The following is a 15654-nucleotide window of genomic DNA, read 5'->3' on the forward strand; positions in this document are numbered from 1 at the left end:
ATAGTCTTTGAATGTGTTTGGATTATTCGCAGAGCTGCTGGACTGCACTGGAAGAACGCTCTGATGACTCCAGTCACATGACCTCAGCTGCAGACTGTATCTGACCTTTTCCCGTTCCCTCTGTTTGATCTGTATCATTAATTTAATACACAGTATTGTTATCTCTCTCAGTCTGGTTTTTGCATTATGTTTTAATTCAAATTGCCAAATCTGCCTTAGTTTTATGTTATCTGTAATGTGTTATTTATGGCTATAACGTTAACTCTGTGGCTACTATTGTGTGTCACTATTACTCTGGAGAAAAAGGTGAAGTAGAGGGAATAAAGTCGGCTGACTAATGCAGCTGTAACTGAGCACACGGAAACTCACCACTGTGGTCACAGCCACTCAAAAGAGCCGTGGCTCAAGCACACGCGCCAACTCGAGCGTACGTTATCGGTTCATAAAGAAAAATCGCCTCTCGCCACTCCCCAGCTCTAGCACCACAAAGGCTCTGTCACGTATCCCACACACTGGTTTGTGACTCTAATAAGGACTGTGTGTGAGGGGATATCTACAGACCACAGGAGGAGGAGGTTCAGTACACAGCTGTTGTTCCTGCACTCGTGTCATCTCAGCAGCTTACCTGGCTGCTGACAGACGCTCTGGTATCTTTCCTTCCAGACTTCCTGACGATGGTTTCACTCCTGGGTTTCTCCATGAGAGCAGCAGAGCTCTCTTTGTTTCCAGCCTGCTGCTGCCAGAACGAGAAAACATCTCATGTTATTATTAACGTCTTTTGATTGTTTTGGTCCCAAAGCTACAAATTGCAGAAAAAAAGACATAAAAAGTGATAAAAGTCACAAACAAGTTGGACACTACATATTTTTGTACAGGTACAGCTTTGCTATCTTACTTCTATATGTTCACATTCCAACACACACACACACACACACACACACACACACACACACCATTGAAATGATTTTATTCATATATCGGGTCAGGGTTTAGATCTTAGTTTGTTTCCTTCAGTGCTGTCATTCACACTCATCTTTGTGGTTACTCACAGCTGGTGTTTAACACTAAAAGGAAACATTCACTCATCCTGGGACATCAGGGGATTTTCACCCACACGTCCCAGGAATGGGTGGACCAAAGAGAAGTACACAGTTTCATTCGTTTTATTTGTTTTACTTAACGATTTGTCACCAATTTTAGTGGGATTTTTTCATTTGCTGCTCCGATGATACAATTTTTCTACTTCCATGAGATGCTGTGTATGAGGGGAAATAAAATAAGAGTACAGTGGTCCCTCGCTTTAATGCGGTTCACTTTTTTTACGTCTCATTGTGTTCTGCGTCCTGATTGGCTGTAGATCAATCTCGTGCCGTGTCTCCTGTACAGTACAGAATGCGCTCAGCTTGTCAAATTTATTTAATTTACATAAGTCTTCGATCTCTAGCACTGAAGCGCTGTACTGTGTGTTTGTAGGTTTTCTCCCCAACAAACAACAATGTCGACGAGACGTTTTGCAGGCAGCCGCGGGTCTTTGGTTTCATTCTACAATGCTGGACTTATTTTTCTATGAGGGTTTGAACTTTGAGTGTTTAAGCAAGAGAGAAAAGTGTGAAAATGTTCATGCCTGTCTGAGAAATAAAGCTGGCAGATTTCACCTATCGCGAGTTATTTTTAACACATAACTGACCACTGCACTTCAATTTGGTATGTATTGTTGTACTTTCTTGATGGGATTGTTTTATATTATATCAGGTAAACTATACCAGACGTTTCCTTGTTACAAACAGCCCAGTTTGTCCGTGTTCTCTGCTCATCTTCTGCCTCTGTTTATAGATGGAGATCAGATGTGTCTAATCCGGGCGTCCTCTGCCTTTTTCATTATATTTACACTTCTTACATTTAAGCTGAAGCGCTAAGCAAACCAACGAAAGCAAATCTGCATGCCTGAAGCTCTTTTCTCGTCCCGTTATCCTCTGACCTGCTCGCTGAGAAATGAAAACGAACATCTGTTTGAACATAAGAGAAAAAAAATGTTCCTGCTGCCCGCCATCTTCACCTTCAAACATAAAACAACTACAGAGCTATGCACTCATTTACATCTGCTCTCTTTTTCCATGTAAAACTAAAAATACGGCCCTTTGTTTAAAGACTCCTCAGTTTTGACAGATGCTACATAAAAACATTGAGCTTTAAGCTAAAGGCGCTCCTAACATACTTTTAAACCATAGGAGTAATCTGAGGGCGCAAAGATGTCGAAGCATGCTTGAACATTTTTAAGCGTCTCGGTTCCTGCTCAGACACAGGATGCGTTCTGCTCCCTGCCTGATAAAGTCAGATTTGCATGGTCTCAGGCTTTACAGAGGTCACGTCCAAGGGCTGTTTCCTGATAGACTTCTACAGGACCTGCAGTGCTTTGGAAACCACAGGAGTTTCCTCCTGGTGGTCATTAAGGGCATAAAAGGTTTTACCAGAACAACTTTTAAGTAAAAGTTAGCAGAACGTTCATCCAGACATGAAGCCGACAGGTTCAGATGTTGTCGGCTTACGATGAAAAGAGTGCACGTCTGAACGGGGCTATAAATCAAAGATAAGCACCACTGCCGTCCAGTGTGGAGGATTAAAACCACAAATCTTTAAAGCCACCTTTCAAATGCGACCATGGGTGGATATCTGATTTTGAAAAGTTCTTGTTTGACTCGAGTAAGGCTTAAAACACTGACCTGTGTCACTGTGTCCTCCTGTTTCACTGTGGAGGCCTTGAGCTGCTCCGTCAGCCTCAGGATCTCTGCCTCCTTTTCAGACAGAGCAGCCTGCAGCGTCGCCACGCTGGGACCACCGTCGCTGCCCTGAAACAGGAAGTTCATGGACACTGAGCATGTTTTCTGCATCTCACCTTCAATTTCATGCTTTTGAGAGACCCTTGAAACATGCCAGAGATGGCTGACAATATAGACTTTCAACACATATCAATTCATTTTCCTTTGTATTGATACACCGATACGGTTCGCTCTCACACCTCCCGGCACATTCCTGATTCATCAGCTTGCTGCCGACCCATTCACCCTCCATCAGAATTGGTTTCTGGCTTGAACGTCTTCGCCTGAATTACCCCAACGCTACAACTACTAGCCCAGCCTAGACTAGTTTATGCTATCTGAGCAGAAGTCGAAGGTGAGCAGGTATGTTTGAGCTGCAGGCCGGTGGGTGGAAATAGAAACTGGGACTAATTTGCATATTCATAGATGGAGGAGACCGAAGGAAGCAAAAGGTGTCGAGTTGGATCTGAGCCACTCTGAGGCGTGAAGGGATTACTTTATGGAAAACAGCATGCAACGTTGACGAACAGAGATGAGCTTTTCATTTTTTAAATCAATGCCAGAAGAAGAACTTCGAAAGGTCAAAGTGGAAAGTTTAATACTTTCTAAGGAAGTCGCACTGAACACAATAGCTCGCACTACATAAAGCTTAAGAGTGGTACACCTCCTATACACAGGGAGAGACGGGGGGGGGGGGGGGGGGGGAGCCCTGTTTGCCTGCAGATGTAGAATCCATTCCCCTCACCACAGAATAAAAGGAACACTCTGAAAAGGTTGAACTCTTAAGAAACCAACAAAATTGCTTCCAATACATCGGAACTGAGGTCTCTGACTTTGAATCATCCTGGAACATATACAGTGGCTTCAATTTAAAGTTCTGTATGACTAGAAAGATAAACAGCACAAAAAAATATAATTGAAACTCATTTTCTGTGCATCGCTCAGATATAAAGGCTTCGTGTTTTCCTTGTTACGAATGGCTGTGAAGTGTTTTCTCTTTGGTTTCCTTTTATTTGTTATTGTTGTGGAAAATAATCAGATCAGCGGGCACGGTTTAGTATTTCCTGGCGAGTTTGCAACCATTCAAACAGAAACAAGCTGATAAAGAAGAATAACTGTTTTCTGGAGACTAAAATAAATGGATATAAAACACACTTTTTATATTTATGGCTCCATTAAAACCTGGAAGCGTTTACGCCGCTTTGACTTCCATCAAAGTGGGAAAATGAAGAACTACGTTTGGACAAACGGCAGAGGAACCGGCAACATAAATGAGCTAACAATCAAAAGCAGGCCGGTGCGGCGGATCCCCGTCGTTCATTATCACTGCTGTGCGGAGACGTTTTTAAACGACCGAGGCAACAGGCAGGAACTCTTTTCATTCCATCACCAAATTGATGCCAACATTTCAGTATTAGGTTATTGAGGTTTCTGCACTTGATCAAAACATGGACACAGCGAAGGAAACTCTTATTTTATTTATTAAAGATATATTTGATGCAGACGATACCAAATGATAAAATTGAGTTGTGTAAAAATATGACTAACATTTTATTACATTCCCCTTTAAAATCTCCAACAAGTTGTCTGCAACTCAGACATCCATCTCAGTACTCCATGTTGAAGCGTGCACAGGAGGTAAGCTGCAAACCTCCTGAAGCATTTTTACCTTCACTGCACAAAAGTCATGGCAAACAGCAGGAGCATGAAAACAACACTGGAAGAACAAGTTTTTAACAAACATGATCAAACTTTCTGTCCTGTCACACCTGAGGTCAAAAAACAGCAGTGGCTGTTCAACAACTTAAGGCAGAACAACTCGCGCTGCAGTTCTATCAAACATCATATCTGAAGAGATCCAGACACAAGGGTGTCACATTTTACTCGCTTCGACTCATCTCTCCTTTCTTCCTCACCTCCTGCACTCACGTAGCTGGTGGGAGGGGCTAAAGGGCGGCCACGCAGGAAGTGACCAGCAGCGATATCATAGAAAGCCAATGACATTCAGCGATTTCGGTAGAATTCAAACTGAATTAAACTATAAATAAGACCAAAAGATACTGCTGGCTGACATATGACGGGGGGGGAGGAGGGTTATGTATTAGACGGTTACCTAGACAACGCTAGTGTGGACTGTCCATTAGTGACTAACCATCAGCTGGTAGCAGCTCCTTCTGCATTGGATGAGCTTCTCTTTTTGTTTTGATCCATTTTCTTGAAATAAATTTGAAAACCGGCGGCAGAAATTTGACAGATACTTTTTTTTCCTCTTTCTTTTTTTTGGGAAAGAAAAAAAAAAAAGACGCATACTTAAATATCTGCAGAAATGCACAGCAGGTCCCGGCGTACGTTACAGCGTAGGGTTTCAACCCATAAAGTCATCCTTAGAGAGGCATGGAGAGGACCAGAGGATGTGCTATCTGAGGGCTCGATGCTATTTTATTTGAAACTGTATCCACTCATAATACAAGTCCAGTGATTCCCTGTAGTGACTTCATATATCTGTGTGCAATCAGCACTGCAGTGTCAATATTTCAATGCTGTAGCTGTTTTTCCCACATTCACACTTATTGACTTTCCTTTACGTCACTTAGTGGCTTTTCCGATACAGAGACGCCTGCAGCAAACTGGCTGCAGATCTCCACCAATTTTTTTTTAAATCAATACGGTTTGTGCATAATTATAACACCCCTCCCCCAACTGACTCTTTTATGCTTTAGGTGGACTGCCCGGTCACATTGAGTGATGATACTATGATAAAAAGCCTAAAAGCTAAAACAGATATAGTTCCACATTCACAAAGGTGTATGTGAGGTTTAAAAAAACAAAAAAGGGATGCAGAAAACGTGGAACAGATAACCTGTTCGCTCTACGAGGCATTATTCAGTCCTCTTCAATAAATCCTGTTTAAAGATTTAAATAAAGAAATAAAACATGGCAGGAAGTTCAAACGTCCACCTCTGACTAAACGGTGATCCATCACATCACAGCAGGTTTTAAACTGATGGGCTGTAAATAGACTGAGGTGAAACACAGCAGGGCTGTAGGCTTATTTTATTATATACTAAATATACTTTATACTGAAGGACATTACCTGACGGTGTTTGAGACACACATTGAAAATATCACCCCGTATCTTGCACAAGAAACAGACGATCCTGCCTTAAACCACCATGCTTAACCTTTCCCATCTTTCTTTTATAACAGGAGCCCGATTTAAGACTCTGCCTCCGGGGCCTGTGATCCTCGTTATGTTATACTGACCTCTTGTGGCGGCTGTGTGTTATTTTGCTGCAGCTGCTGGATGAGCTTGTCTTTCTCTGCTTGGCTGGAAAGAAGCCTTTTTAGCTGGACCTCCAAAGCTGCGACCAGAGTGTCTCGCTCCTGCCTCCAATTCTCCATGGTTTTCTCCTTTTCAGCCAGCTGGGACTCCTGACGGAAAAGGAGAAACAGCATCATACAGTGGGGCAAAAAAGTATTTAGTCAGCCACCGATTGTGCAAGTTCCCCCACCTAAAATGATGACAGAGGTCAGTAATTTGCACCAGAGGTACACTTCAACTGTGAGAGACAGAATGTGAAAAAAAATCCATGAATCCACATGGTAGGATTTGTAAAGAATTTATTCGTAAATCAGGGTGGAAAATAAGTATTTGGTCAATAACAAAAATACAACTCAATACTTTGTAACATAACCTTTGTTGGCAATAACAGAGGTCAAACGTTTACTATAGGTCTTTACCAGGTTTGCACACACAGTAGCTGGTATTTTGGCCCATTCCTCCATGCAGATCTTCTCGAGAGCAGTGATGCTTTGGGGCTGTCGCCGAGCAACACGGACTTTCAACTCCCGCCACAGATTTTCTATGGGGTTGAGGTCTGGAGACTGGCTAGGCCACTCCAGGACTTTCAAATGCTTCTTACGGAGCCACTCCTTTGTTGCCCGGGCGGTGTGTTTTGGATCATTGTCATGTTGGAAGACCCAGCCTCGTTTCATCTTCAAAGTTCTCACTGATGGAAGGAGGTTTTGGCTCAAATCTCACGATACATGGCCCCATTCATTCTGTCCTTAACACGGATCAGTCGTCCTGTCCCCTTGGCAGAAAAACAGCCCCATAGCATGATGTTTCCACCCCCATGCTTCACAGTAGGTATGGTGTTCTTGGGATGCAACTCAGTATTCTTGTTCCTCCAAACACGACGAGTTGAGTTTATACCAAAAAGTTCTACTTTGGTTTCATCTGACCACATGACATTCTCCCAATCCTCTGCTGTATCATCCATGTGCTCTCTGGCAAACTTCAGACGGGCCTGGACATGCACTGGCTTCAGCAGCGGAACACGTCTGGCACTGCGGGATTTGATTCCCTGCCGTTGTAGTGTGTTACTGATGGTGACCTTTGTTACTTTGGTCCCAGCTCTCTGCAGGTCATTCACCAGGTCCCCCCGTGTGGTTCTGGGATCTTTGCTCACCGTTCTCATGATCATTTTGACCCCACGGGATGAGATCTTGCGTGGAGCCCCAGATCGAGGGAGATTATCAGTGGTCTTGTATGTCTTCCATTTTCTGATGATTGCTCCCACAGTTGATTTTTTCACACCAAGCTGCTTGCCTATTGTAGATTCACTCTTCCCAGTCTGGTGCAGGTCTACAATACTTTTCCTGGTGTCCTTCGAAAGCTCTTTGGTCTTGGCTATGGCGGAGTTTGGAGTCTGACTGTTTGAGGCTGTGGACAGGTGTCTTTTATACAGATGATGAGTTCAAACAGGTGCCATTCATACAGGTAACGAGTGGGGGACAGAAAAGCTTCTTACAGAAGACGTTACAGGTCTGTGAGAGCCAGAGATTTTCCTTGTTTGAGGTGACCAAATACTTATTTTCCACCCTGATTTATGAATAAATTCTTTACAAATCCTACCATGTGAATTCATGGATTTTTTTTTCCACATTCTGTCTCTCACAGTTGAAGTGTACCTCTGGTGCAAATTACTGACCTCTGTCATCATTTTAAGTGGGGGAACTTGCACAATCGGTGGCTGACTAAATACTTTTTTGCCCCACTGTATATGCCCGACCAACATTCTCGCCAATTAAAGCTGCGCTCCAAAAAGTAACTCCATCAGTAAAAATCATCCTCCGCTGTAAGCATCACAAGCAACTTTGTGAAGCTCATATCTGAAAGCAAAAGCCACATTTTAACTAATCAGGTTTGTTATTAATACGTATGTCTGTGCTGAATTTATTGTAAGGTGGGTCCTTTGATAATAAGAAAGTGGTTGAATGGCCATCACAATCTAACTCGGTTCAAACCCTCATTGGTCGATGGTGTGTGTCAGACAGTTTTTAGCATCGTCCTCCTCTTACCAGCTCGCTCTGCAGCCGAGTGCAGCGCTCTCTGTCTTCGGCAAACTTCCTCATTTCTTGGTTCCTCTTGTCCTCGGCCTCTTTAGCTTGGCCGATCAGGGAGACTTTTTCCTCCAGCCATTTCCTGCGGTCCGCCTGGTGCTTCTCTGCAGAAATCTACGGAACAAAAATAGTACGTAATAAAACTAAAAATAGTAAAAGGTAAAATTGCAAACATGTATTCAAATTAACTAAAAAAAAAAAAGGTGCTGAACTATGTTATTGCAAACCTGACTCAAAATCAAAGGCCTGCTAACAGGAATTCCTCCAAACTCAACCATGAACCCTTGTGTGTAGTTGGCAGACTGAATTACACCTTCTGTCTAAAGAAAAAACATATTTAATAAATTTGTCTATTTTCTTCCACTTATCCAATCAGGGTCACGTGGGAATGAAACATATCACACAGCTGACAGTCTCCTACAGCAGTTCCCTCAGTCCTAAAAAGAACCAATGTGACCCCGGCTATTATTAAGGTTTATTCTTCTTCGAGCGAGTCACTTCCTCCACGCAGCAGGTCGGAGTTTTATATGTCACACTTTTTCTTTTAACAAAAATGTACTTGGTTAGAGTCAGAACACAAAGTATTAGGTTGAAGTTGGGTGTTAAACTTAGACAAAAATCAATGTTTAGGTTGAAAACAACAGTTTCTGTTTCTTCTTCTTTTTTTTCTTTTCTTTCTTTTAAAAAAAAAAAAAAGAAAAAAAGCTTGATTTATTTGGTTGCCAAGGTGACGCGATATTGTGCTGACTGCCACAAAATCGTAACTAACGTCCATGAAGACAAGCTGATTGTTTTTTAGACTATTTCTCGGTTTGTTGAGATCAGGCTCGACAATCGCAGATGAAGATCTGGTGCAGTCAGACCTCAGCATAACAAAATGATCCCCATCATCCTGACGATGACGCACACAGCTGTTTAACACGCATATCGGACCAGCCAAAGACACGTGAACTGTAATCAGGACTGAAAAGACTGAACACATGATCGTACAGAATATAATATACATGTAATCTTAAGTCCTGGGCTCAAAGTCCACTTGCAGACACACTGTTTGGTAACATTTCTGTTCTGGGACATCAACACAAATGCTAATAATGAATCTGCTTCCGTACCTTCACGCTGTCCTGAGCTTCAGCTGCTTCCTGTTTGGCCCTTTTTAAGTCATCTGATTGGCTGTTGCTGAGCTGCTGGTGTGTGTTGTTTCCACTTCCCTGCTGCTGCAGCAGCATCTCTTTCAATTTTTCCACCTCTGAAAAGGTTTACAGCACAGAACGAAGACTGACGACACAGCATATGTAAAGTTAAATGCAACTTTAAGTATAGCTTTACAATAACTAGTAAGACATGAGAGTGCAAGAAGTACCGTAAAAAAAAGAGAAAGAAAATGGGCAGAGAACATCTCTATTTACTGCATAATTAAAACTATGAAAACTAGAAGTAGAGCATGTCAAAGGTCAAAGTCGATCAACTGTTGCTTTGAACTATAAAAGACTGAACCTGAGCCAGTGTCCGTACGAGAGCCTTCGACTTCCTCTAACTACTAAAACCTGCCTTCTTTTCACCTCCTGTTTCTTACCACTGGAGAGCTCCTGGATGAGGTTAAGTTTCTCCTCCAGGACCTGCTCCATCTGCTCCTGAGTATCCTCCTGCTCCGACAGAGCCAAACGCATGCCCTCCATCACCCGCTCCTTGGCCTCCAGCTCTACGAACGACCAAAAACACACGCAGCAAAAGTTCAGGTTCACATCCACCACGATGAACAAGTTAGTAACCTCTGCTGGTTACTAACATAAAAACCAGTTAGACACTACTGGGAAAGCTTGAGTGAACATTTTTCCTGTTCAACAGTTTGGCGATATTTGAAGAGTCCATATTGTGTGAAGTTAAGAGCAGGACACATGAACATGGGAAGAGCACCAACGTCTTTACTGAAGGACCTTTCACAGGTAAAGACAGTTGGTGAGGACAGATTTTTACTCTTCCTTCTTCACTCAGTAAGAAAGAGTAGGTGGCGGAGAAAGGGGAGCTTAGCGCTGCCTTTGCAATAAAGGTAAGTGGGAGAAAGTGGACGGACGGCTTAAACGTTAAGATAAATGTGTTTGGGGAAAAAACAACATGTATAAGTGAATAAAGCACAGAGAAACTCTGACCTTTACAGGCCTGCTGGTAGCGCTGCAGCGTCTGGTCAGACTTTGCATGAGATGACTGCTCCTACAGAGGCAGGCAGAAGGCATCAACAACATGAGACGCTCCCCACAAAGAGAACGACTGTCTCACATTTACTAGTTATCATCATCACATGTACATTACACAATATATTATTATCAGCAGCATGATGATCTTGCTCCCACACAGTGAGTAGTGTCTGGTGGAGGAACAGATGACCTCACCACTTTGAGCTGCTGGATGGTTCGGTCTCTGCCGGCGAGGTCAGACTGAAGCTGCTTCTTTGCTTTCTCAGCGTCGGACAGTTTCTGCTTCAGAACCTTCTCCTCGTCTCTCATGGCTGAAATCTGGACAAAAAGGACAAAAAGTAAGGATCTGAAGCTGACTTTACTCAGTCACAGTAATCTATCTTACTAGACCACAGAGCAGTCATTACTATTTTTACAAACACAAATCAGCATTAAAGGTTGCAGGTTAACTGTGATTCAGAGCTCTGCTGCTCAGGGCTGTACCAGCCTAACTGGAGCATGAACGGGGTCCAGCTCACTCCTGATAGCACCGTGAGGATAAATGTGTACAGGCACAAATGTGGTGCATGTCTGAAATGTTTGTGAGGACACGGCTAAAAACATTTAAGACACATCGAAACATAATTTAAGCCCATTTAAGCCAAGTTTGTTATTTTAAGGACCTGCTGTCACTGATGTAGATCACTGGATCTACTTTATTTAAGAATTAGCAGCAATCCTGACCTCTCACTGGCACTAAAGCCATCTTTGCACTGGAGTTCTAATATTCACGCAAAACTAAACTGACACTAAACATTTTAAAGTAAATAAAACCGAACTGAAACAGTCAAACTCACACTGGAAACCAACCAAAACTAAACTCAATTTAAAAATCTAAATAAAATAAACCAAATTAGGAAAAAACTGTAAGAACTCTGCTGGAAGCAGCTGATGTGCTGCAGTAAACTGCATCAGCAGTGAGGAGTGTGAGCGACAGACTGAAACATCCAATAATGCGTGCACCTCCTTCTGGACCTGCTGCATCTGCTTCTTGTAGTCAGCCAGCTTCTCTCTGAGGTCTGAAGAGTCCTCCTCCTTCCTCTGAAGGTCCACGCTGAGGCTCTTCACCTTCTCTGAGTCCTGCTTGGCGTTTTCCTTTAGCCTGAGAGGGAAAGACACGATGTTCAGACTCTTTCATGGCTGGATTTTTACAACGTCCACCAGACTCAAAGGTACGAACAAACCAAAGCAGCCTAATAAGTGCTAAAAAAAATGATGAACAACACAGTCAGTGCTTCCCACTCTGTTACTTTTCTCCTTGAGAGGATATAAACAGCAGTTTGGGAGAGCGACACACCTACAGAGAGAATTCAGTCTGTTCTACAGCGATACATTTCTCATTAGTTAGTATTCCCTTTAACACCGTTTATATAAGAACAACATTTTACGGTCATTTTTCATTGTTAATTAGAAACTCAACCACCTTTATGTTCCAGGGAACCATCTCTAAATCCCAGATTATAAGAGAGGGGCAGAAATTTCTGAACGAACACCTTTATCAATACAGGCGGTCTATAACAATTAATTTCATCCTGATCGAGTCAAGGTTTTAATTAGAGATAAATATTCTTCGATGTTCACCTGATACAGTCATGAAATCATCACAGATGTAGGTAAATAAAAACATTTAATAGTTTTGTTCAGGTGAAGAGGAACAATGTTTGTGACCTGCAGTATGAACCCGGCTTCATCTTTCCTGATTTTTTGTTGTTACTTTAGAAGTTATAATTAGACTCAAACAGCAAGAATTCTCATTTACCATCAGTAACATTGTGAGCTCTGCGCTGGCTCTGAGAGCAGCTGCGCACTAATGCAGTCATTACAAAGGCAGGCTCAGCTCTGGGCTGATGAGTTTCCCATAATAGCAACTCTTGTAGATAAAACTCATCAGAATGATTGAAAGCATGTGTTTCACAGTGATTTGGAAGAGCAGATACGTGAGGGAGGCGGAGGCGGGATTTTAGAGAGCCGGGCTGAGAGCGGAGATATTTTACACTCCGGCTGTAGCGGGAACCGACGCGTCTGTAATCCTGAGCTAAATGTAACATGAAAAGGCTTTGATCAGTTTCACTGGGCTTAACAACGATGATGTAGCAGCTACAGGCCCAACTTTCCAACTTGCCTCAGATCTAAACACAATGACGAGTTACCTGCTGATGTCCTCGTCTCTCTTCTTCAGCTCGACTTCCTTCTGAGCGATGGCCTCGTGCGCCACCGCCAGCAGCTCCCGTCTCCTTTCGACCTCCTTGCGCCGGGCCTCCTGAACAGCTTGGCACTCATCCTCCTCACGCTGCTCCTGAGCCTCCTGCAAACTCTTCTTCAGGGATGTCACCTGTGCATCCTTTTCCAGCAGCTCTTTCTGCAGCTCTGCTAGCTTCTCCTCCATCTGACTGTCCTTTTCCTCCAGCATCCTCTCGGTCTCTGAGGACGACGGCTGAGCTTCGGTTTTGCAGGACTCCTTTTGTTTCTCCATATTGGAAACTTTTTCCCTGAGTGACGCAGCCTCAGCCTGGAGGTCAGAGTTCATCCTCTTGAGCTCTTTAGCCTCTGAGTGAATCCTGGCGTCTTCCACCTCTGTCTTGAGGCGCTCTGCAGCTCGCTCCTGCTCGCTGAGCTTCTGTCTGAGGTCATCCACGAGCTTGCTGGAATTGGATTTTTGTTCACTCAGTCTGCGTTTCAACTCTTCCAGCTGCTGCAGCGATGATGCTTCTTGTTCTCGCAGCCTCTCTTTGAGCTGCTCGACCTGCCTTTCTGAGGCCGCCGTCTGCTGCTCGAGTTTTCCTCTCAGCTCCTCTGCTTCTTCTCTGGAATCCTGTTTTTGGCACTCGAGCTGAGTTTGGAGATCATCCAGTGGTGCCTGTGACATCTCTCCCTGCTGCTTAAGTTTATTTTGCAGTTCTTCAACTTCCTGTTTTGAAGATGCCTCCTTCTGACTCGACAGCTCCAGCTGCTGGTCCAGGACCAGCTGTTTGTGTGCCAGCTGTTGTTTGACCTCAGCCAGCTCGTGCTCCAGATCCAGCACTTCTTTGTGCTTGGCCTCAGTTTTCTGTCTTTCCTCAGCCAGGCTCTTCTGAAACTGAGACACTTCCTCTTGCAGTTTCTCATTCGCACCTTGTGACACTGCAGAGGTGTGCACTTCCTGCTTTAGCCTGTCAGCTTCCTGTGTCAGAGTTTGGATCTGGGAACACTTCTCCTGAATTGCCTTGGCTTGTTCATCCACTTGTGCTTGAGCAGCTTGTAGTTGGACAAAGGCTTTTTCAGCTCTCTCTGCGTTGCTGGTCACCTGTGGCAGTTTCATGGTAAGCACAGGGAGTTTTAATCAAACACAAGAGACAAAATTCCACATGATATAAACGACATGTAGCTGAAAACACACACACACACAAAATTTGGGCATTTTCTGGAGTTTAAACAAACAAAAGCATCAAACTCTTGGCTGCCCTCTTATTCCCACCACAGCTGGAAGCTCCCACAACTTTAACTCTACAGATATTTGAGTTGGATCTTCTTCCTGACGCCACACTTTTATACACAAGTTTGATACATAGAAAAACATTAAAATCACTACATCTCGACTGATGCGTGAGAGCGCTGTAAACTGTTTCCAGGGCCGTCACCGTATTCGGGGTGATCGATTTAACATTTTTGGTCACATTTCTGGGTAAAAATCATACCTGGTGTTCTGCAGTTTCCAGTTTCACAGTCAGCTCTCCCAGTTCTTGTCGGAGTGCGTCCGCCTCCTCGTGCCTCCTCTGCTCTGCCAGCCTGCTTATCTCCTTCCTCTCCTCCTCCTCCCTGCTACTCTTCTCTTCATGAAGAGCAGCGAGCGCTGCCATGGCCTCCTCCTTGGCTCTCCTCTCAGTTTCCAGGGCTGCCATTGCTTTCTCTTTGCCTTTTCTCTCTTCTTCAAGGGACTCCAGCATCTTCTCGTTACTTTGCTTTAGATCTCCAACTGCTGCAACGGCCTCATCCCTTTTTTTCCTCTCCTCCTTTAAAGATGCTAGTGCCTCCTCTTTTCCCAAAGTCTGGCCCTCCAACACAGCAAGGGCCTCTTCTCTGGCTCGGAGCTCTTTCTGGAGAGCTGTCAAAGCCCCCTGAGTGATTGAAATGATGGATTACTCCCAGTTTAACATATAAACAGGCGTGAAATGAAATGTGAAAAGAGATATTCATGTAATGCAGACAAAAGTAAACAGGTGTAATTTATAGTGTCTGTACTGCCACCAAGACAAACCAGGCTGGGTAATAAATACTGATGAACAGCTACTTTTAACTGTACATGGACGGTTACAGCTGTGAAGACAAGAAACAGATGAGACCACACAGCACCTCCTGTTCATGTGCTCCCCACCTGCAGCTGCTCTTTCTCACGTGAGCTCTTCTCTTGGGCCAGCTCTGCCGTCCTCTGCAGGTCTCCCACTTGTTTCTCCAGCCGGGAAACCTCTGATGACATTTCTTGGAGCTCGAAGAGGACTGTCCTCTTCTCCTCATTCTCATTTCCTCTGGCTACACCATTTAAGTAAGAGAGAAAAGGAACAAAAGTAGGGCACCAGTAATACTTCATTTTGGCCACTCAAAACTAATTTCAAATATGCAAACACAAATTTATCAGAGTACATTTTTATGCTACGGCTGAACAGAGCTACAAATGCATTCTTCATCCAACAGAAAATATTTCTGCAGGCCATGTGCTCACGCTGTTGGGTGTTTATCTGCAAACCATCTGCTTAATTAGACGAATAAACTAATAGATTTGTGTTCGCTGTCTTGTTTTTACCATTGCACTTGTGAGCCAGCGGTTCCGGGGCTTCCTGCTGCCCTTCATTCAGTTCCAGCTCAGCACCTGCCCGAGGCCCTGCTCGGCCTGGATCTGCACTTCTCTGAGCGGCATCAGTGGATTTCTTTCCTCCCACCAGTTCAGAGGAGCAGGAGTTCAGAAATTTGTCCTGCAGGAAGAAAGAAACAGTTTAGTGGGCGCATCCTGGAAATCCTATTTAATGTAGAGGTAATAACCCCACACATGCACATGTATACATATACCTCTAACAACATATAGCATCCCTTATGCATGTTATGCCTGCAGTAACAGGGTGAGGTCCACAGCTTTTTGATTTAAACTCCAACAGGGAGAATCCTCCAAACACTTCAGGCGACTGCACAGAAATTTGTGACGATTTAGATTTAAAGAAACTCGAGGT

The 15654-nt window shown here is 43.8% G+C and overlaps 1 protein-coding gene across 3 annotated transcripts in view; it reads right to left on the bottom strand.

Annotated features, from left to right (window-relative positions):
• Positions 1 to 15654, bottom strand: part of kif20ba (kinesin family member 20Ba) — a 60032-nt gene that overhangs the window by 30433 nt on the left and 13945 nt on the right. Inside the window, exons 17-29 of one of the 3 annotated variants that reach the window (XM_086258742.1) lie at positions 15234 to 15402; positions 14808 to 14962; positions 14131 to 14550; positions 12607 to 13739; positions 11432 to 11558; positions 10613 to 10735; positions 10373 to 10433; positions 9799 to 9924; positions 9335 to 9471; positions 8181 to 8336; positions 6081 to 6248; positions 2721 to 2846; positions 626 to 736 (exon numbers count right to left, since the gene is read on the bottom strand). In XM_086258742.1, coding sequence (XP_086114868.1) covers positions 626 to 736; positions 2721 to 2846; positions 6081 to 6248; positions 8181 to 8336; positions 9335 to 9471; positions 9799 to 9924; positions 10373 to 10433; positions 10613 to 10735; positions 11432 to 11558; positions 12607 to 13739; positions 14131 to 14550; positions 14808 to 14962; positions 15234 to 15402 — 3012 coding nt within the window. Of the gene's footprint in view, positions 1 to 625; positions 737 to 2720; positions 2847 to 6080; positions 6249 to 8180; positions 8337 to 9334; positions 9472 to 9798; positions 9925 to 10372; positions 10434 to 10612; positions 10736 to 11419; positions 11559 to 12606; positions 13740 to 14130; positions 14551 to 14807; positions 14963 to 15233; positions 15403 to 15654 lie in introns of all 3 variants that reach the window. The other 2 variants (XM_086258741.1, XM_086258740.1) reach the window with 2 other exon arrangements.

The sequence above is a fragment of the Aulonocara sp. 'chitande type north' Nkhata Bay genome, linkage group LG13 (genome assembly GCF_057382095.1).
Source record: "Aulonocara sp. 'chitande type north' Nkhata Bay isolate Kocher_YH1m ecotype deep benthic linkage group LG13, A_spYH_male_GT1.1, whole genome shotgun sequence".
Classification (NCBI taxonomy): domain Eukaryota; kingdom Metazoa; phylum Chordata; class Actinopteri; order Cichliformes; family Cichlidae; genus Aulonocara; species Aulonocara sp. 'chitande type north' Nkhata Bay.